We start from the raw sequence: 19,409 nt of genomic DNA, 5'->3' as shown, positions 1-19,409 counted from the left end.
TGTAAAGGCAGAGAAAATATCTGAACAAAAATATTACAGAGTTGCTTTCAAGCTGGTGGAGATGTCATATTTTGTTTTTATTTTTGCTTAGTTATATTTTCTAATTTTTTACTAAGCATATGTATTGTTTCTGTAACAATTTTTAAAGTTATCAGTATGGCATTATTCCATTAGAAAACCAACTTACTGAATAATGTATATAGGAATCTGTAATGAAGATAACAATCAAACATTTCCATAGTATACATATCACATACATCATGCTATATATGAGTGAGAAACAGTGAGAGAGAAATAAGCACAGGAAAAGGTCTGGAAGGAAACACTAATTTGGAAAAATGAGATTGTGGGTGGTGGTCACTAATTTTTATTGGTAATGTTTTGATTTTTTACACTATAATGTAATTAATTTTTTAAAATATTTTTTTTAGTTGCTGATGAACTTTATTCATTTATTTATTTGTGGTGCTGAGAATTGAACCCAGTGCCTCACACAGGTGAAGCAAGTGCTCTACCACTGAGCCACAACCCCAGCCTGGTAATTAATTTTTATATAATTAAAAAAATTAAAAAGTAGTAAAGCAATTGAGACCTATTCCCAAAGTCCATGTGCTGATAATCATAAAGTTAAAAAAAAAATCATGCCGGGCACAGTGGCACACACCTGTAATCCCAGCAGCTCAGGAGGCTCAGACAGAAGGATTTCGAGTTCAAAGCCAGCCTCAGCAAAATCGAGGCACTAAACAACTCAGTGAGACAATGTCTCTAAATAAAATACAAAATAGGAAAGGGGATGTGGCTCAGTGGTCAAATGCCCCAGAGTTCAATCCCTAGTACCAAAAAAAAAAAAATTATCTTTTCGATTTCAATCAACATCAGAAAGCCTTGATTAAACAGAAAATTAAATGATCTCACATTCCTGAAATTTGTTACCCGAAAGTTTAAGAAGTCCTAAATTCTGTTAAAGACATACTTGGGCTGGGGTTGTGGCTCAGCAGATCACTTGCCTATCATGTGTGAGGCACTGGGTTCAATCCTCAGCACCACATAAAAATAAATAAAATAAAGGTATTTTGTCCAACTACAACTAAAAAAACAAAAATTTTTTTTAAAGACATACTTTACTAATATAATAAAGTACCTGCAGTAAAATTTCTAAGCTAAACTTCATCTGCCTTTAATAACTGGTATAAGTTTGGTAAGGGAATAGGTGGGCTTATACACTAGGATAAAGTTTTCTGTGATTCTCTAACAGAAGTTAGTTTAGGTATAGTTGACTAATGCATAAGGTGTAGATCTGCTTTAGTTTGTCAAGTCTCTGCTCATTTGAAAAACTATAAAATGTGCTGGTTTCTTTGCTACTCAAGTTGCAGAAACTGATTTTCACTTTAAAACTCCTAATAGCCATATTTATCTCAAAGGATACTAATATGCTTATTTCTATCAAGATTTACCTTAAAAATCTCATCTAATGAAAAGATTTGGCTATCACCAAAATTCAGCCCAAATAAACTAAAAGTTGAAAGTTTAAAATAGATTTGAACATATAAGTCCAAAAATGGTACTACTCATTTAAAATGCCAATAATAACGACTATCTTATAGCCATTTTCCCTTATACCTAAGGAAAGGATTGAAAATGAGGTAAACAAAATACCAACCATGAGGCCTTTCGGGTTTCGAGGTAAAGACTTCGGCTGTTTCTGGATTTCTGTAAAGTTGAGCTTGATGCTGGAGTGGAATTTCTCCACTGGCCATTTGCACTCTGGCCAAAGGTTCTTAAGTCGCCTGAGCCAAGAAAACTGTCTGAGGAAGGGTTGTCTAAAAAAAAAATAAATAAAAGTTTGAATAAATTAAACCAATAACTACAGCTGGTTCTCTTTATGACTGCAACCATGTCCATCATTGTATTCCAAAGTAATGTGGCATATCACCATGTCTCTCATGGACGAAAGATCCCAGTCTCAACTGCCAGTACAGTCTGCAATAAGGAAACGTCTACAAACTATAATTGATTCAGCCATACTAACCTGAAAATTGATGAAGGAGCTGAATCCTGCCACAGCCATGTGCCTTATCTGCATCAATGTGACTCCGTGGTGTCCACCAAAAGTCAACATTTTACCCCAACTATATCTTGCAAGCACTCCCAGGCCTGGGCCTGAAAGAAGGTAGGCCAGACCAGTAAGAAAGCAGGTGGAGGGCCAAGGAGAATTGTAATTCAAATGAACAACAATTATTGCTCAATAGCAGCTGGTGTCACTTTCCTCTTTCTAGTTACCATTTTTAAGACTCGGGGACTCTCAAAAAACACAGATAGCCTAATTGCTGCTTATACTGGCCGGCTAGTTTCAGGTAGAATAATTTTATACCCTCCTCTATCAGCAAGATTGTAAAATATAAAATAGCTCCTTTAAAATAATTTCAAACATTAGGCTATGGAACTCGGAGGAGCTTCAGTGAAAAAACAGGAATGACAATTCTCTTTTTCCAGAATTTTTCTCTAATGCTCACATCATTTTGAAGATCCCCTTTCAAAGCACATTACTATAGAACTTTGCACAATATTGTGTATTTATGGCATTTAAAATATTTAACATGTCTTTTTATACTCTACCTAAAAAGCAAACTAGCCTTCAAAAATAAAATTTTTTGTTTTCTTAAGTTAAACAAGAAATCAGGATTCAGAGTAAATAGGGAGGAAAAAAGATAAGCAGGATGGTGTTGGTACTCACTGATCAACCAATACATGAACTTAGTCTCAAAATTAACATAGGTTAAATTTACTTTCAAAAAGAATAACTTTTTTCCTTTGTAATCACTATCCATGCTTAACATCTACTATTATTACTTTAAAGATAGAGACATAAGATACTGCAAATGAGTCTCAGTAAAAAAAAACAGAAAATTATGATCTTTAAATGAAAAGTAATAATAGGAGAAATCTTTTGTCTCTCACAAAATTTGGCTAAATTTTGACTAGGGAATGGTCTACTTAAAGATGTCTATTTGAGGTGCTGGGGTTGTGGCTCAAGTGGTAGAGCGCTCGCCTAGCACATGTGAGGCACTGGGTTCAATTCTCAGAACCACATAAAAATAAAGATATTGTATCCACCTAAAACTAAAAAAATAAATATTAAAAAAAAGATGTCTATTTGAGAAAAAAGTCTGCACAAAGAGCAAATTACCGACACTGTGAAACTTGAAACCAAAAATGAGTTAAAATAGTCTTTTCAATAGCATGTGACTGTCTTCAGCTTTAAAATGCAAGTGAAATGCATAGGATCAGGCACTCTTAACCAGAATAAGGTGGTTCCATCCACTTAATGATTATCACTAAGTAGTCTTCTACTGCTGATGGGATCAAGCAAAGCTAGAGAGAGAGACAGAAAGAGAGAGAGGGACCAACAGGAGGCTGCAGATACTCTTTTATAAATGAAGATTTAACCTGATATTCTGTCAGCACCAAGAAATAGAGATGCAAATACCACAAATAAGATCACTTATAATGTGTACATATATACACAAAAAAACTAAATAAAATACACTGAAAATTTAATTGTGGATGTATTACAATGATAAAAGATGGGCTTTTGTAGTTTTCTCTACCAATTTTCTGTAGCGACAGGTTATACTTCCATAGACATAATAAGCTTTGTATTAAAAATAAGAGTGTCAGATAATCATTCACTATAAAAGTAATCATCGATAGCTCATGTTAACTTTAGGATTTATTTAACTACTATAAGTAATAGTACAGTTGAAATTAAATTTTACCTACTAATGCTGGAGATTCTAAGCATTAGCAAAATCATTTCTTTTCATCTTAATATATTCGTTTGTTTTGTTGTTCAGGGCTAAAAATAAGACTTTTTATTGTGCTCTTGGTTAAAGTAAAGGTTTTGAAGCTTGACCACCACTAGTTTTTAAAGTGAAACAATGCTAGAATTTTGCATTCTAAAAATTCTTTTTAAATTCTATTTATTTATTTTTATAAATATTTTTTAGTTATAGTTGACACAGTACCTTTATTTTATTTATTTATTTTCACGTGGTACTGAGGATTGAATCCAGGGCTTCGCACATGCTAGGTGAGCACTTTACTGCTGAGCCACAACCCCAGCCCCCAAAATCTATTTTTTTAATAGTCTAACCTTGAATGAACTGAGAATCAGTTTTCTAAAAGGCTTGATCTAGAGATGCATATACAATAAAGTTAATAAAAAAGAAACTCCAGACCCTTGATTTAAATGTTTGAGCTTTCCTGCTCATTTTCATCTTGGTGGAAGAGAGACAGTAGAGTGGGACAGGAGATCGGAAGACTAAAACAGGTAAACTGGGAGTCCACATCTAGCCCAGTCAAAAGGTTAGACTCAAGGTGACTGACCACATAAATTAATGTGAAGATTATTAGAAACAATTATATCCAAAGGACCCTGTCCATTGAATTGGAATTGGTGTGGCAAAGGAAGAGGTCTCTAAAACTAAATGGTAAAAAATAGCTTTCATTTTCATTTTTGGAATGCTAGGAAGGGGACCCAGAGCCTTGTACATACTAGGTACTTAGTCCTTCAGTAACTTATACCCCTGGACCCAAAAGCAGCTTTTAATTAAAATTAAAGAATTCAATATATGAAAAGTATCTAAACTCTTGGCGTTCTTCTGATTGTTAGGCAGCAACCTTGGAGGTCTGTGACATGATAAAACTTATTTGATCAGGTAGGTACTAGATGAAATTTGGTAAAGGAACAAATTTGAATCCTCTGTTTCAAGCTGTAAATAATTGAGAAAATGAGTCTAACAGAGATCTTGGTATTCCCATTTCGGTATGTCTTTATTATTCACTGTTGTTTTCTATATTCATTGTCATGCATACATGCATACAATTATGAATTTTTTTTCATAAAAATTTTCTAAGTTCAAATGAGAAGTACACTTTATTATAAGAGTTCTGATATGGGAATCAACTTGTGGTATGAAGATGAACACAGAATAGCTGAAACAATCACATCACATAAAACTGAATAGAAAACTGGGAATTTAGTCCAATATTGCCACAATCAAGAACATAAGGATCTGCAGTGATCTCAGATATATCTTTTATAAATATTAAAGGTCTACTAAAATTTAAGAGAAAAAAAGGTATTTATACAAATGTTTTTAAGTGAAGTTACTAATAACAGCTGAAAATGGCAAGAGTAAAGCAGACCTAACCACAGCAAAAATAATGAAGCAAATGAAGACATAGGCCCATTATCCCAAATCATAAACTCTTGGGGTCTATTGTATTTTTTAATGTAAAAGTTTTGGATTTTAGAAAAATAATCTGATATACAATATAACACTTCCAAGTATAATCTGAAGTAGCACTCTATAAATAATTTTATTGATGTATCTTCAGCAAAATATGTAAATACTCATGCTTACAGAGATAAATAAAGAGAGAAACAGCTTATGTCAATTAATATATGCTTTGCCAAGGAATTAATTCAGTTCAAGTCAGGTCAGGTTTTGATGTCAAATGAGTTATAAAAATATTTTTGATTTTCAGGGTTTTTTTGAGTTTGGAACTGCACATAAGGGATTATGGATGTGCTTATCAATTCTATGGATTAGAAATCAATGGAAAATAATAAATATGAGGAAGAATATGTGAAACTTAAAATATGGAAGAATATGGCAGACTAAAAATATAAACATTGATATAAAGATTTTATGTGTTGAATCATACAATGTGTACCATGAATATATGCAGATAAAAATCATAAGAGGCCTAAGAGAGTGGAGTTAAATAAGAATTAAGGTACAGTCTGGGGACTTTTGAGTACAACTGTCTATTCAACCGGTTATTATTAAGCAATTATTTTAAACCTAACGCAAAGGGATTCTATCCAATGGTAAAACGGCATATAAAAGTGTAAGCAAACACAGGCTGAATTCAAATAGAAATATTAATAATCTAATTTCATTAATCATAACTATCCTTTCTCTAGGATTATTTAATGAACTATCAAATTGGATTTCAGGCTCTCTGTTCATAAAGGCTCTTTCAATAATAATGAGATATTATGGTAACAATGAATAATAACAACAATTGAGGTTCTGAGTTAATTAACTGATGGTTCTTTAAAAAACTGATTTTTCTATGCACATATTACGTGGAGGTCACTGCCCACCCAAAGAGAGGAAATCCAGTGCCCAGGGTAGATAAAGTACTACATCACATTTAAATATAATATAAATCTAAAAGAGCATCATACTAACGTCTTTTTAGGGGAGGAGATCTCATCTTGGTGACAAAGAATCCTGAGGAAGCCAAATAACAAGAATAATTATTATTTGCAATTCATATTTATCATCTGTTTATCCTTATAATAACCTCATTTATGCAGATTCAATGATATTCTTAGTATTCCCATTTTTGGAGTAAAATGAGGAGACTGAAATATAGAGTGAAAAGACCTTGAGTTATAATGCCAATGGACTAACCAACAAAAATTTCTTCATTTCTCAAGGCAGAGGCAGAAAATCATGGGAAGTCTAACCCCTAGGAAGGAAGATGATAAGTCAGGCAGGTCAGGGATAGGAATAACCTAGAAAATGCTGACTTCTGTCATGGATCACAAGTTGATTAGGTAAGCCCTTGAATATGCAAGCATATGGCTGTGGCAGGTGCTAGACAGAAACATGTAGTTAATATTTCCTGCCCTGATGTAGAACAAGCTTGGGTGGAAATAAATTTTCAGGTATGTTTAGAGCAGAACAGAAATAAATCATCTCTTTGGTTTAAATCAATGCAAAACAGATACCTTTTATGTCACATACACATATCCAAAAAGTCAAAAACAAATAAAGCCATTTTGCTTTCTACAATGCAAAACAGACAAGTAGAACTGATTCCAAAAAAAAACCCTTCCACTAAAAAGTTAGTATCTGGTTGAGACTAAGTCCATAAAGTATTATAATAATCAAATACATACACATAAAATGAAGTTTAATGAAGAAAATGCCATTTTGATTTTGCCAATGCTTTTGTGTGATAAACACAAAAGATTTGCTAGGAAGAAATCTGAAAGGTATAAGTACCTTGACTACAAGTAATGTGTCATACCTGAGTAATAATTTGGACTATAAGCTGCACTTCTTGTGGAACATGTTGTAAAAGATCGGCCCGAATTTCCTTGCCTGGAAGGTAAAATCTAAACAAAGCAGAAAAATTTTCTTAAATCATATTTTCCACAATAAAAAGGAATAAAATTTTATATTAAGAAAAACATAACATTAAATAGGAATATGGCATATTTTGCAATTTAATTGTATTATATTGTGTTTTTACATTATATATTATAGGGGGCTGGGGATATAGCTCAGTTGATAGAGTGCTTGCCTCACATGCACAAGGCTCTGGGTTCAATCCCCAGCACCACCCCCCCAAAAATTATATATTATAAACTATATACAAATAAAGAAAATACAAACAATCTGGTGAAACAATTCAGGTTCAAGGGGGGGAAATGGATAAAATATCTGCTATAAAACTTAATTCAAAGAACATTCATTAAAAAATAAATGCATAGAAAGAAGGAACACGTAATCCCAATGACTCTGGAGGCTAAGACAAGATGATTGCAATTTCGAGGCCAGTCTCAGCAACTTAACAAGATCTTGTATCAAAATAAAAAAAATAAATAAATAAAAAGGGGTGGGGATGTACCTCAGTGTCAAAGCATCCCTGGGTTTAATCCCTAGAACCCACTCTTCCTCCCCATAAAAAAGAAAGAAAAAAAAATAGAAAGTGAATATGCATTTGGTACCTTCTATCTAAAAGCCACTTGCAACATGTATAACAGAGGCTGAGGAAATCTTTTGAAAATTCTGAAGAGATACTTATTAATCAGGGAGGGTGCTATATCCCTAGTACAAATCTGAAATGTATAAATACATACTCATTATCTAAACAATTATGGCAGCAGGGTGGATGCTACAAATATTCAGTGGCTTTCCTATTATGCTTAGAACAGCAAAGAACTATCTCATCAAGTTACTAATGGCTTTCCTACTGAAAAAGACAGCTTATTAATAGTGTTCCTCACACTTTAATGTGTATATAAATCAGTTGGAGATGTTTTTAAAATATAGATTCTGATTCAGTGGTAGAGGGTGACACCTCAGATTCTGCATTTCTACCAAGCTCCCGAATAATGCTGAGACTGTTGGTTCTGGATCAGACCTTAAGAAACTAAGATTTATAGCACAGGCAAATCTCAGAGTGGCTGTATTTTGTACACACACAGAAACAATGCTCAGTAATTTTAAGACACTAATTTAAAAAGATTGATCTACATAATGACAGTTATAATATTCAAAGGAACCATTAAAAGTTTTCCAAAAGATATTTTTCTCAAGTAATTCATACATATACTGTCTGTTTTAACTATGTCTTGTCTTTAATATACCAACCAGAATTCCAAACACTAAAATTATTCATTGTAAAAAGTTTGCTTGTTTAGCCAGGCGTGATGGCACAGCCTGTAATCCTAGTGGGCTCGGGAGGCTGAGGCAGGAGAATCCTGAGTTCAAAGCTAGCCTCAGCAACAGCCAGGCGAGGCACTAAGCAACTCAGTGAGACCATGTTTCTAAATAAAATAAAAAATAGGGCTGGGGATGTGGCTCAGTGGTTAAGTGTCCCTGAGTTCAATCTCTGGTACAAAAAAAAAACTGCATGTTTATATTTTTGGAGTGAGGCATTTATACTACATCAGATAAAAATTTATAATGAGCAAATTAATTAAAGGAAGAAAATTATTCCTAACCTGCTGGTCAGAAAGTGAAATCTGGTCCTCTGGAAAACCTGATTGTGGCAGGAGGTGGGTTTTGAAGATGGAGTTGTGGTTCACTAATGTTACTTCTCCAGCATCCATCCTCACCCTATCAGCAATATCATCTGGGGAAAGAATCTATATTAGATCAAGTCATATGATTCTTCAATAACTTTTTTTCTATGAACAAATCTTTTCACCTAATGATTCCCAAAGAACAACTCCAGTCAAACAATACCCCTCCTTCATAGCTAACCATTGGCAAGAAACTTCAAAATGTCACTGTCAAAGGCGGACCATATGGCAGAAATTGGCTCATGCAGAATTGAGATCACCTACCAAATGGTTCAAAACTTATACAAGAATAAAAACAGTTTGATTTCAAGTTTTAAAATATTAAAATGTCCTCAAAATAAAAGTTTTAATGTTTTAACTGTAAGAAAATTGAATATTAAAAAAATTGGGAAACCAGGCACAGAAGTGTATACTGGAAGTCCCAGCTAATGGGATGGAGAAAAGAGTATTTTTTTTTAATATTTATTTTTTAGTTGTAGGTTGACACAATATCTTTATTTCATTTTTATGTGGTGGTAAGGTTTGAACCCAGTGCCTCATGCATGCTAGGCAAGCACTCTACCACTGAGCCACAACTCCAGCCCCAGAAAGAGTATCTTTTGAGCACAGGAGTTTATGACCAATCTGGGCAACATAGCAAGACCCTGTTTCTTCAAAAATAGATTGGAGGGCTGGGAATGTAACTTAGTTGGTAGTACACTTGCGTACATGCATGGGATCTGGGTTTGATCACCCGCACCACATACATACATAAATTAATTAATTAATTGGAGGGGAGTGTTTCACCACTTAGAAACAAAAACTGCCCACACTGGTTTATTTCATGTTTTAACTCAGAAAAATGCTTACTTGGCTCTTATAGATATCAGTTCAATTACTGTAATATCATGGTAGAATCTTACTTTTTTTATTATAAAAGAGCTAAAACAGGAACAAATAATAGTTAAGGGAACTTAATGACTTACACAAGGGATAACAGCAATGAGAAAGAATGTAAATAAATGACCAGCAAAAGAAGGTTGACTAATCAACAGAAAAGAAAGGAGGAGATAGTAGAGGATAGGAAAGGCAGAAGAATTCAACAGACACTGGTATGGCAGTATGTAAAAACGTGGATGTGTAACCGATGTGATTCTGCAATCTGTATACAGGGTAAAAATGGGAGTTCATAGCCCACTTGAATCAAATGTATGAAATATGATATGTCAAGAGCTATGTAATGTTTTGAACAACTAATAATAAAAGTTTAAAAAAAATTATATTATCGTGCTCTGGCAACAAAAAAAAAAGAAAAGAAAAAAAATGGAGGAACTGTTTGATTGGGCAAAGGGGAGAGAGGGATAGGGAGGAGGCTTGGGGTCAGGAAAGATGGTGAAATGAGACGGACATCATTACTCTAGGTATATGTATGACTACACATATGGTGTGATGCTATATCATGACAACCAGAGAAATGAAAAGGTGTGCTGCAATTATGTATGATGAATCAAAATGCATTCTAGTGTCATATATACCTAATTTATATAAATAAATTAATAAAAAATGCAGATAACAAAAAAAGAAAAGAAAGGAGGAGATAAAAGGCCAATGTGAATTTAAAAGAAATATATGTAATGTTATAAGATCTTACTGTATAAGATTTTTCAGTTTATTCCTATATGGGCTATTACTTCTGAACTTATAGGGATTTCTTTTACAGACATGAAGTACTATAAATGAAATAGTGGAAAATGTCCTAGTCACAATGAATTCTCAATACCACTAGTTAAATGAAACATTTATCTTAATCAAATTATTTACCACATAGAAGCATTTTAACATAGTATTAAAGAATAGGGTCTCAAGAACCAGAATTATTTAAATCCTGGCTCTACCCTATATGGTACATGACCCTAAGAAAGTTTCTTAATCTATGTGTCTTATTTTCCTTATTTACAGGGAAAATGGCAGTATTTCTGTTGTAGGTATTATTAGGTATCCTTGTAAGGTGGCCAAAATAACTAGATTAACATTTTAAATAATTGGACAGGCACATAGTAAGCACAGCAAATATTTACTAGTGTATGACTGTTTTTTTCAATACAATGAATATGAATGCTCTTAAAGGACTCTAAACAATAACCTACCCAAGAAAAAATTATGTGTGGTATATAGCATTTCATAATTAATATATTAAGTTTTCCCTTAAAATTATTATTACACACAAAGATACAACTATTGAAAATATCAGGAAAACTCATTGTTTCAGTCCAGCTTAACTCATCAGAATAACTAAAACAACTGAATGAGTACTTTATGGTTACTCTTACCCATGTCAGGTCTTTTCACATCACTGACTTTAGCAAAGATACAAAGTCCTATTTGAAAAAAAAAAAAAAAAAGACAAAACAGAAACATTACATAGTGAAACATGTACTTATAAAACAGGAAGTTATTAGAAGTGACAATCTGTGTTTTTTAGTGGAGAAAAATCTAAAGTGTTTGAGAGAGTTGACTTGATGGGAAGAGAGTGGAAAACAAAATTGGCCCTAGGTGCTTCCAAACATTTGTGGAAACTGTGCTACAATCAACAGCAATTAGAACCCAAAGAATCATAGAATATTAAAGCAAAAGCAAGTTGGGACAGCCAGCCCTCAGGAGATTGAGTAATTTGCATAAAGTCTGTGACTACATTGAAATTCTAATCTAGAAATTCTCCCCAATCCATTGCTTTTTCTATTACCTCAAACTAAACCATTTTACAAAAGACAGGCCTTAAAATGATCCTATTAAGGCTTCTCTTTCCATACATCTCATTCAGTGACCAAATATAAAGCTGCTGATTTGTTGAGGACAATGAAGGAATACTTTAGGATCCTATAAAGTACTCCTTTCACAGAATTATCCATCAAACTGCTAAAAACTAGGATTGGGGATATAGCTCAGAGGCAGAGTGCTCGCCTAGCATGTGTGAAATCCTAGGTTCAATCCCCAAAGCAGCTAAGAAAAAAAAAAAAAAACTGCTACAAACCAAAGCCCCTACACCCATATCATAGTCCCCCTTATCAGCAGAGAGTATGTTCCAAGGCCCCCAGTTGATGCCTGAAGTTGTAGACAGTATTGAACCCTGTATATATACATCTATATATGTATGCAAAAAACTGTATATATATAGTTTATAATTAATCACATATATACTGAAATTTATAAATTGGGTTACTGGGAATAGTAATAGATAAGCAACAATAAAATAGTTAATTACAACAACAAGCTATAATAAAAGTTACATGAATGCAGTGTTTCTCTCAAAATATGAACTGTTCATTTAATTATTTTGAAACACAGATGACTATAGAAAGTGAAACCACAGATAAGACTTTTCTCACTGCCTTCCCTTATATATCTACTTTTTCCAGGAAAAAAAAAGGGGGGGGATTTAAGAGTCTAAGTACTTGGAACTAGGTTAATAAACATCCTTGGCACATATGATTTTTTGGCAGACTTCCCAGAGGAGGAAACTAGGGATAGTAATACTCATACCTATATATATTCATAATCTTTATCACCTTATTTTTAAAAAGATTGATCACTTCATCAAGTACACAACAATACTAGGGCTTCAATGTATTTTGAAGACTGGTTGATAGTAGGGATTCTTTGTGGTCACAAGAAGAAGTGCATATGCAAAGTAAGGATGCTTCAGTTTTTCTTGGCAGAGCTTCAGACTAGGCAGAATAATCAACTGATTACCTAGGCTTGCCAGGGAGGGTCCCCAAATAGTTTAGGCCTTAGATTTAGCTTTCAAATATTCAAATTGATTTCCAAATGCTCAACAAAGGTTCTCTATCTGGATATTCTCCAGATTCTCTAAGAGAGAATTTCCTAGGTTCCAGATTAAGGGAGAAAAAACTATATGAACCAATAAATCAGCATGCTTTTTTCACATTTCACTCTTTCAGGTCACTTCCTAATTGCCATCACTAGCTTTTTTTTAAAGAAGAATGACAATTGAAAAGTCTAATGCCCAGTAGAACAACTCCATGTTAATTTCCTTTGCATTTTGCTGAAAAAGAGGGAAACAAGCTAAAAATTCAAAGAATTATCGAGATTATGTCCAGAAAAGTTAAATGACTTGCCTGAAAACACAGAGGGGGTAAAGGGAAAACAAGAATCCAAAATCCTTGACTCCCCAGCAAATGCACACTTCAAAAATAACATGACTTTATATACATTAACATATCTTCATTCAAAGAATCTCTAGCTAGTTCTGGGGAATCTACAATGACATAATTTAATAGTTAAAGCATCACATTTACATTTTAATACAAATATAACCAGCTTCTTCAATGTGCTTACAGTATTTTCTTTAGCAATTACATTGGAAGAAAAGATATTTTATCCTAAGATTCTGCATGAAATGCTGGATCAGGAACCTTTGATGCCACCAAATTCTTGCAAGGATAATAATTTTTTCTTTTAATAAATTAATAACTCATTTCCTAGTATACATTGATCATTCAGTTTACTGAAAGAACATAAGCAATTATAGTTATTAAGGTGAATAGAGTTAGTGGCTGAACTCAAGGTAATGGGAAAACTGAAAGGAAAAAAAGATGAAAAAGTCCTGACTTTAAAACAAAAAATTAATGTGTGGCAAAACATTTATAAGCTTACCTGCAAAGAGGTGATTATAAAATAAAATGTTTAGGGCTATGATGAAGTTACCAGAAAATTTATATTGAGAGAGGCATTGTACAATGGAGTTAGAACAGTTTGTGATATGAGGAGCCTATAGAAGTAACCATGTGAACCAACCTGAGCTCTGAAAAATAATTAATGATACATTTTGTATTATATATTATGCATTTCAGGTTTTTCCCCTTAGTATTTATATATGTAATCTTTCCCAATTAGACTCTAAAATATTAAGCATCTTAATAATCTATCTTAAACAGCAAATATTTAACTTCTTTCACACACATCCATTTATTATGCACTTAAGTGCAGGGTACTGGAGACACAAAGATGAATAATAACTGGTCCCTACCACTGAGAAGCTCACTGTCTAGTAAGGGAAGCCAAACCCATAAACATATTCAATAAGACCGTAAAACTGGTACAACTGGTAAAAGATGTGGAAGTCAGTGGGAAAAAAAGGACTGCCAAAGCAGCAGTCAGGAGTTACAACACTTTAGCCACAAGTAGCAGAACCTGTTTTTGTATCCATCCACTCCAACTTAATTCATCAGATGGGTGATAAGACCATCTTTGCAGTTGTACTATTTAACTGAAATGGCGTAAAAATGAATGAAGTTTCCTAAAAAGGACTGGGTGGGGATGGGGGAGAAACCCTGAAACTGAAAGGTTAAGGGATTGTGCTTAATGAGATGCTTAAGGTTTCACTGTAATTTCAAAGTCAGTATGATCTATATTTCAGCCCAAGTCCTTAGCACAAATTTTTATGAAGAATAAAAGTTTTAGGAGAGATGTAACGTATTTCATTCTGAATATCCAATTACAACAAAGGCCTTAAGTCAGTCAGGCAGTTGCTAGTCTATAGAAGGCTTCATATAAATTTTACAAGAATCACCACCACTCCAAATACAATAAGTGTACCAAAGGTGAACTGAAATAACTTTAACCAGTCTGACTTGAAAGTGATAAAGGAGCAAGTTATTGCCAACAAGATAGTGGAAATACTGCAGAGGCACTGATAAACAGAAATCACCAAGCTCAAGACAAGAGAAACTGTGCATATATCCAGAGAGATCACGTTAGAGTATACCAAAAAAGAGACGGTTCAAGGAAATTACCGGGAGGCGATGAGCCAGGTAAGCAAACTGTGGCAATTAAGGGGATTTTCATAACCTGGGCAGGAGGGTCCAGACGTTCTTTCTGGTGGTGGCACTAGCAATATCACATCTCAGGGAGATACCACAGAGTAAAAAAGAGTTGGAGAATTGTTTACGTGAGATGCAGAAGTAGCCGAGAAATATCATTCAGGTCTCAAGGAAGGCGAGAGGTGAAGCAGGTGTGATAGAAAGCTGAGCTTCCCGGTGGAAACAGCTCTCCCTTGAGAGAAGACCCTGCTCTGGCGGGAAAGTCCCGGAATCCCAACCGGCCTTTTCCCCACGAGTAGAGCTGAGCGTTAAGATGCGGCCTGCTCTAACCGCAGGTAGACTGCCTCTCCGCAGCTCAGGAGAAACAGGCCTGAAAGAACGGCCTCAGGAAGCCTAACTAACGGCCACCCGCCAGACCGCTGCCGCCGGACAGCAGGGGGGAGGGGAGGTGGTCCCAGGGGGCGGGGCAGAGGAAAAAGCGCCGTCCCCACAGCGGTCCTCGCTTCCGCCCAGCCCAGCCTAGACTAGCGTGCCCGGTCCGACACAGCCTCCGGGCCCAGGCTCCCTCCATCCTCTCCCCTCCCCCAGCTTCCCGCCGCCACTCACCGAACCGGAACCGGCTGCTTTGCAAAGGGGTTTCCGGCCAGCCGCGGAACGCAAAACCCGGGAACCGCCGCGAACCGGAACCGCCTTCACAACACCGGAAGAGCGCTGGGTGGCTGCCAAGGAGGGGGTGGGGCAGAGGTCAAAGAGCAGAGCTAAGGACCCGTGGAACGCCTGCGCGGTGTGGGCAGGCTGGAGACACCGAGGGACCGTTTAAGGCTGTAGTCACAATTTCCCTGTTCCCTTTCAGTCTGAGCTTTTTCTCTTTCTCGTACTCGGAATACCGTTAGTGCGTCCTTCGTCCTTTGCTTTTCCCTGTTCCCTCGGCCCACGTACCCGCCGCCTTCTGGTTCCGCATGTCGATTTTTGCTTAAGCTCAAGTTTCTGTGGTAGCTTTTTGTTGTGGCCCTAGATGTTTGAGAACCTGTGGCTTCCTGAGAGACATCAGCTATCTGCTCATATTTTTATATGAGATTTAAGTTGATCTCAGGCTATATTATAGCTTACTGAGAATCACAGAACGTTAGTGTATGTAGAGGTTATTGGAGATAATTTAGTCTAACAGTTTAGTGGAATGAAGTCATTTCTCAAAGATAGAAACTGTGTAGCAGATCTAGGACTAGGAAACAAGTTTCTTAATTTGCAGCCTTGTACCCTGCATTATATCTTGCTTGACTGACAATTCAGAGAGAGCGGGAAAAAAAAAAAAAAAAACCTTGGGGACAATTTAGATTAGACTTTGACAACACCTAAACCCTTCCTGCACTTTGGAGGAGTTTGAAACACAGGCATGATCTCTAGACCCACAGTGATTTCTGGACCCAACAGAAAGATATACTTTTCTAGATAGAGATAAGAAAGGACCCAAGAGTCTTGACTTCTAAAGTGTTCCTTTCACTATTACAGGGACCCTAATGATTAACCTGTAGTTTGTGCCATATTTTTGGAGAAAATAATGGAAGAAAAATGTTCATTTAGTCTGTTTACCAAGCCCCTCAATTTGTTTGGCCTCTAATGGAGGCCATGTGTAATAAGTCTTGAAGAAACACTCTCGGTAGGCACTCTAGACCCAGAAGACAGCCAACAATTTGAGCCCAATCTTGAAGGGAAGGCTTTGGAGCTCCCAGCCTTTCCATTCTCAACAGCTGGGAAATAGGAAACTTGCTGAGTTCAGAGGATCCTGCCCTATCAAATGTATAAAAGTACACTATCTGTATCACCTCATAGGCTAATTTGAGGGACAGTTATGGTGATAGGAGTACCTCACACCAAGCTACGCCCCCCAGCCCTTTTTACATTCTTATTTTGAGGCAGGGTCTCTCCAGGTTGCCCATCCTGGGCATAAATTTGTGATCGTCCTACCTCAGCCTTCTGAGTAGTTGGAGTTTCAGTACGGTCCACCACACTTGGCTATCTGCTGATATTTTTCTATGTCAAATCTTAAGACCTAGTATATTGAGCATACCTAGTCCATATTAGTTATGGACACCTTAATCCTTCCACAGATCTATTCAATTGGATTAAACTCTGTATTTATTTCTAGGAAATAATCATGCATAAAGAAGAATTTCAACTGAAATTTTTCATGTGTGTGATTCAATCTCGCCGAATAGTCAGGACTTCTGAGGAAACAGGTATCATTGTTTCCTGATCATACTTCAGTGACAGGAATTGGGTTCTCTCACAAGGAGCCTCGATACAGGATATTAACTTTACAGATTTAAGGGGTCAGATGCCCTTGTTTATTCCCTTCCAATTATGATATTTGTCACCAACTCATTAAAGGATAGGAAAGAATTGACCTGTATGGGAGATAGGGCTCAGGCAGAAAAGAAGGACTTGGAAGTTGAGGGAAACATTATAGCTGATGAAGTGGGTTTTGATTTCTATGTCCTTTATGAAATATTCCAACTTGACTGGGCTTATCTGTGGAAGTCATGATTGCCATTATAAATGAAACTTCAAAACCTGTAGGCTAAATCAAACTCATCCTCCCTTAAAATGACCTTCTCTTCTACTGTGGCCCCAAAATAGTAGTAATGTGTTCAGATTTGCCCTTGCTTATGTCAAAGGAATAGAATCTTTTTGAAGTGAAATAGTTGTTGAGAATAGCCTTCACTTCTCTTATTTTCCACTATATTTATTGGAAAGAAAGCTATGGTCAGATGAGAATCATAGGGAAGATGAAAGGAAGTAAGAAGCACTCCCTTCTCTGAATCCCAGCTTGATGGTAACCTAGAGCTTTTGCTTCTCAGCTGGGGAAGCTTCAACCTCCAGCATGCTCATCCCAAAGCCACCAGCAAAGACAGATAGCTTGAAGAATCTAGACACTGTGGAAGATCCAGACACCGTGGGAAGCATACCTATTATGAAATATGGTGAGGCATGTGGGTCAATAAGGGGGAGGAGTGTGGAAAGGAATATTGGAAGATGAAAAGTTTACACATAGTGTTATAAATTAGAGTAGATCTGTAAGAGTGAAGTATGAGTTAAGACACAAAGGAGAAAGTGTGTGTGTATGTGTGTGTGTGTGTGTGTGTGTGTGTGTGAGAGAGAGAGAGAGAGAGAGAGAGAAGAAAATAATTTCAGAAACTTCAGAAAGAGGAACACTTCTATGAAGAATAGGTTGCTTTACTCAATATTTGTATTTTTTCTATTGCACTAACAAAATACCTAAAACTGAATAATGTATAAAGAAGTTTATTTACCTCACAGTTTTGGAGACTGAATGCTGAAGATTGGGCAGCATCATTTGTTCAACCTACAGTGAGGGCTCCCTTTGCTGCATCACATCATGGAGATGATATCATGGTGGCATGTGTGTGAGAGGGAGAGAGCACAAGGTGAAACAGGAAACCAGAGAGTAGGGAAGGGCCATTCTGGCTATTTTATAACAACATTCTGCCATGGGAACTAACCGTGGTCCTGTAAGAACCTACAGTTGAACCAGGGCAGTGCTTCTAGTGACCTAATCACTGGGCTCTACCTCTTAAAGATTTCACTACCTCTTAAAATTCCCACACTGAGAACCAAACTTCCAATACTTGGGAGACACACACAAACCATATCTAAACCATAGCTATTTAAATCAGTTGACTCCCTTATTACTGTAAGCTTCTAATGTGGCTTACCCTATTATCAACAACCTTGGTATTGAAAAATGTGGAACTTAAAAATTGATCAACTAGTGAGTTATGATATTATAAAATGATTCTAAATACTGTTAAAAATTACCTTAGGAATCCATTTAATAAGAAGTATCTCTTGTGTATTTTAAATAATGTTCAATTCACAAGTAAATTTTTTTAGACTTTATTTTATTCAATATATGAGGTGCTGAGAATCAAACCCAGTGTCTCACACATGCTAGGCAAGTGCTGTACCACTGAGCCCAATCCCTGCCCAATTCACACATAATTTATATAAACTTTCAGAAAAAATCTATACATTTCTTCTCAACTTAAATGCATCTATATTGGAATCAGTGCCCTGAAAACACACCTTGAATTCCACCATGTGCCCAGTAATATACTGGAAATCATAGAGATGTTATAAAACTTATGTTTAATTCATATCCTTATCATTGACCCAGTACCTTACAGTTCAAAAATGCTTTAGAGATTATTTATCCCAATTCCCTTATACTTTCAGGAGGAATTAAAGACCAAAAAGGTTTTCCTCAAGAAGTTAAGTTTGCCAGACTGGTGGTTCATGCTTGTAATTGCATCAACCAAGGAGGGTGAGGCAGGAGGATAGCAATTTCCAGGACTTCCCGGGAAGAACAGCAAGATCCTGTCTCAAAATAAAAAATAAAATTGGGTATCTGGGAATATAGGTCAGTAGTAGAGAACCACCAGGTTCAATCCCCAGCCCTTTCTTTCATTTTGAGGCAGGATCTTGCTAAGCTGCTGAGGGTTTCTCTAAGTTGCCCAGGCTGGCCTTGAACTTGCTATCATCCTGCTTCAGCCTCCCAAGTTGCTGGAATTATAGGTATGTGCCACCGTGCTGAGCTGAAATTCAACATTTTGAACCAAAGTTATCAAGTTCTTACTTACATTGTCTTATGTTATCTCCCCTCCTCTCCTTGATCATAA

At 35.9% G+C, this 19,409-nt stretch overlaps 1 protein-coding gene across 2 annotated transcripts in view; it reads right to left on the bottom strand.

The window, feature by feature from the left end:
• The window catches only part of Senp1 (SUMO specific peptidase 1), a 51,614-nt gene extending 36,230 nt beyond the window's left edge, over window positions 1–15,384 (bottom strand). Inside the window, exons 1-5 of one of the 2 annotated variants that reach the window (XM_026400640.2) lie at window positions 15,319–15,384; window positions 11,203–11,250; window positions 8,813–8,943; window positions 7,111–7,198; window positions 1,661–1,820 (exon numbers count right to left, since the gene is read on the bottom strand). In XM_026400640.2, coding sequence (XP_026256425.1) covers window positions 1,661–1,820; window positions 7,111–7,198; window positions 8,813–8,943; window positions 11,203–11,206 — 383 coding nt within the window. In that variant the 5' untranslated portion in view covers window positions 11,207–11,250; window positions 15,319–15,384. Of the gene's footprint in view, window positions 1–1,660; window positions 1,821–7,110; window positions 7,199–8,812; window positions 8,944–11,202; window positions 11,251–14,685; window positions 14,738–15,318 lie in introns of those variants that run through there. The other variant, XM_026400642.2, reaches the window with a different exon arrangement.
• Window positions 15,385–19,409: the final 4,025 nt, after the last annotated feature.

The sequence above is a fragment of the Urocitellus parryii genome, chromosome 5, assembly GCF_045843805.1.
Source record: "Urocitellus parryii isolate mUroPar1 chromosome 5, mUroPar1.hap1, whole genome shotgun sequence".
Taxonomy (NCBI): domain Eukaryota; kingdom Metazoa; phylum Chordata; class Mammalia; order Rodentia; family Sciuridae; genus Urocitellus; species Urocitellus parryii.
This window is presented reverse-complemented; position numbering and strand designations above follow the sequence as displayed.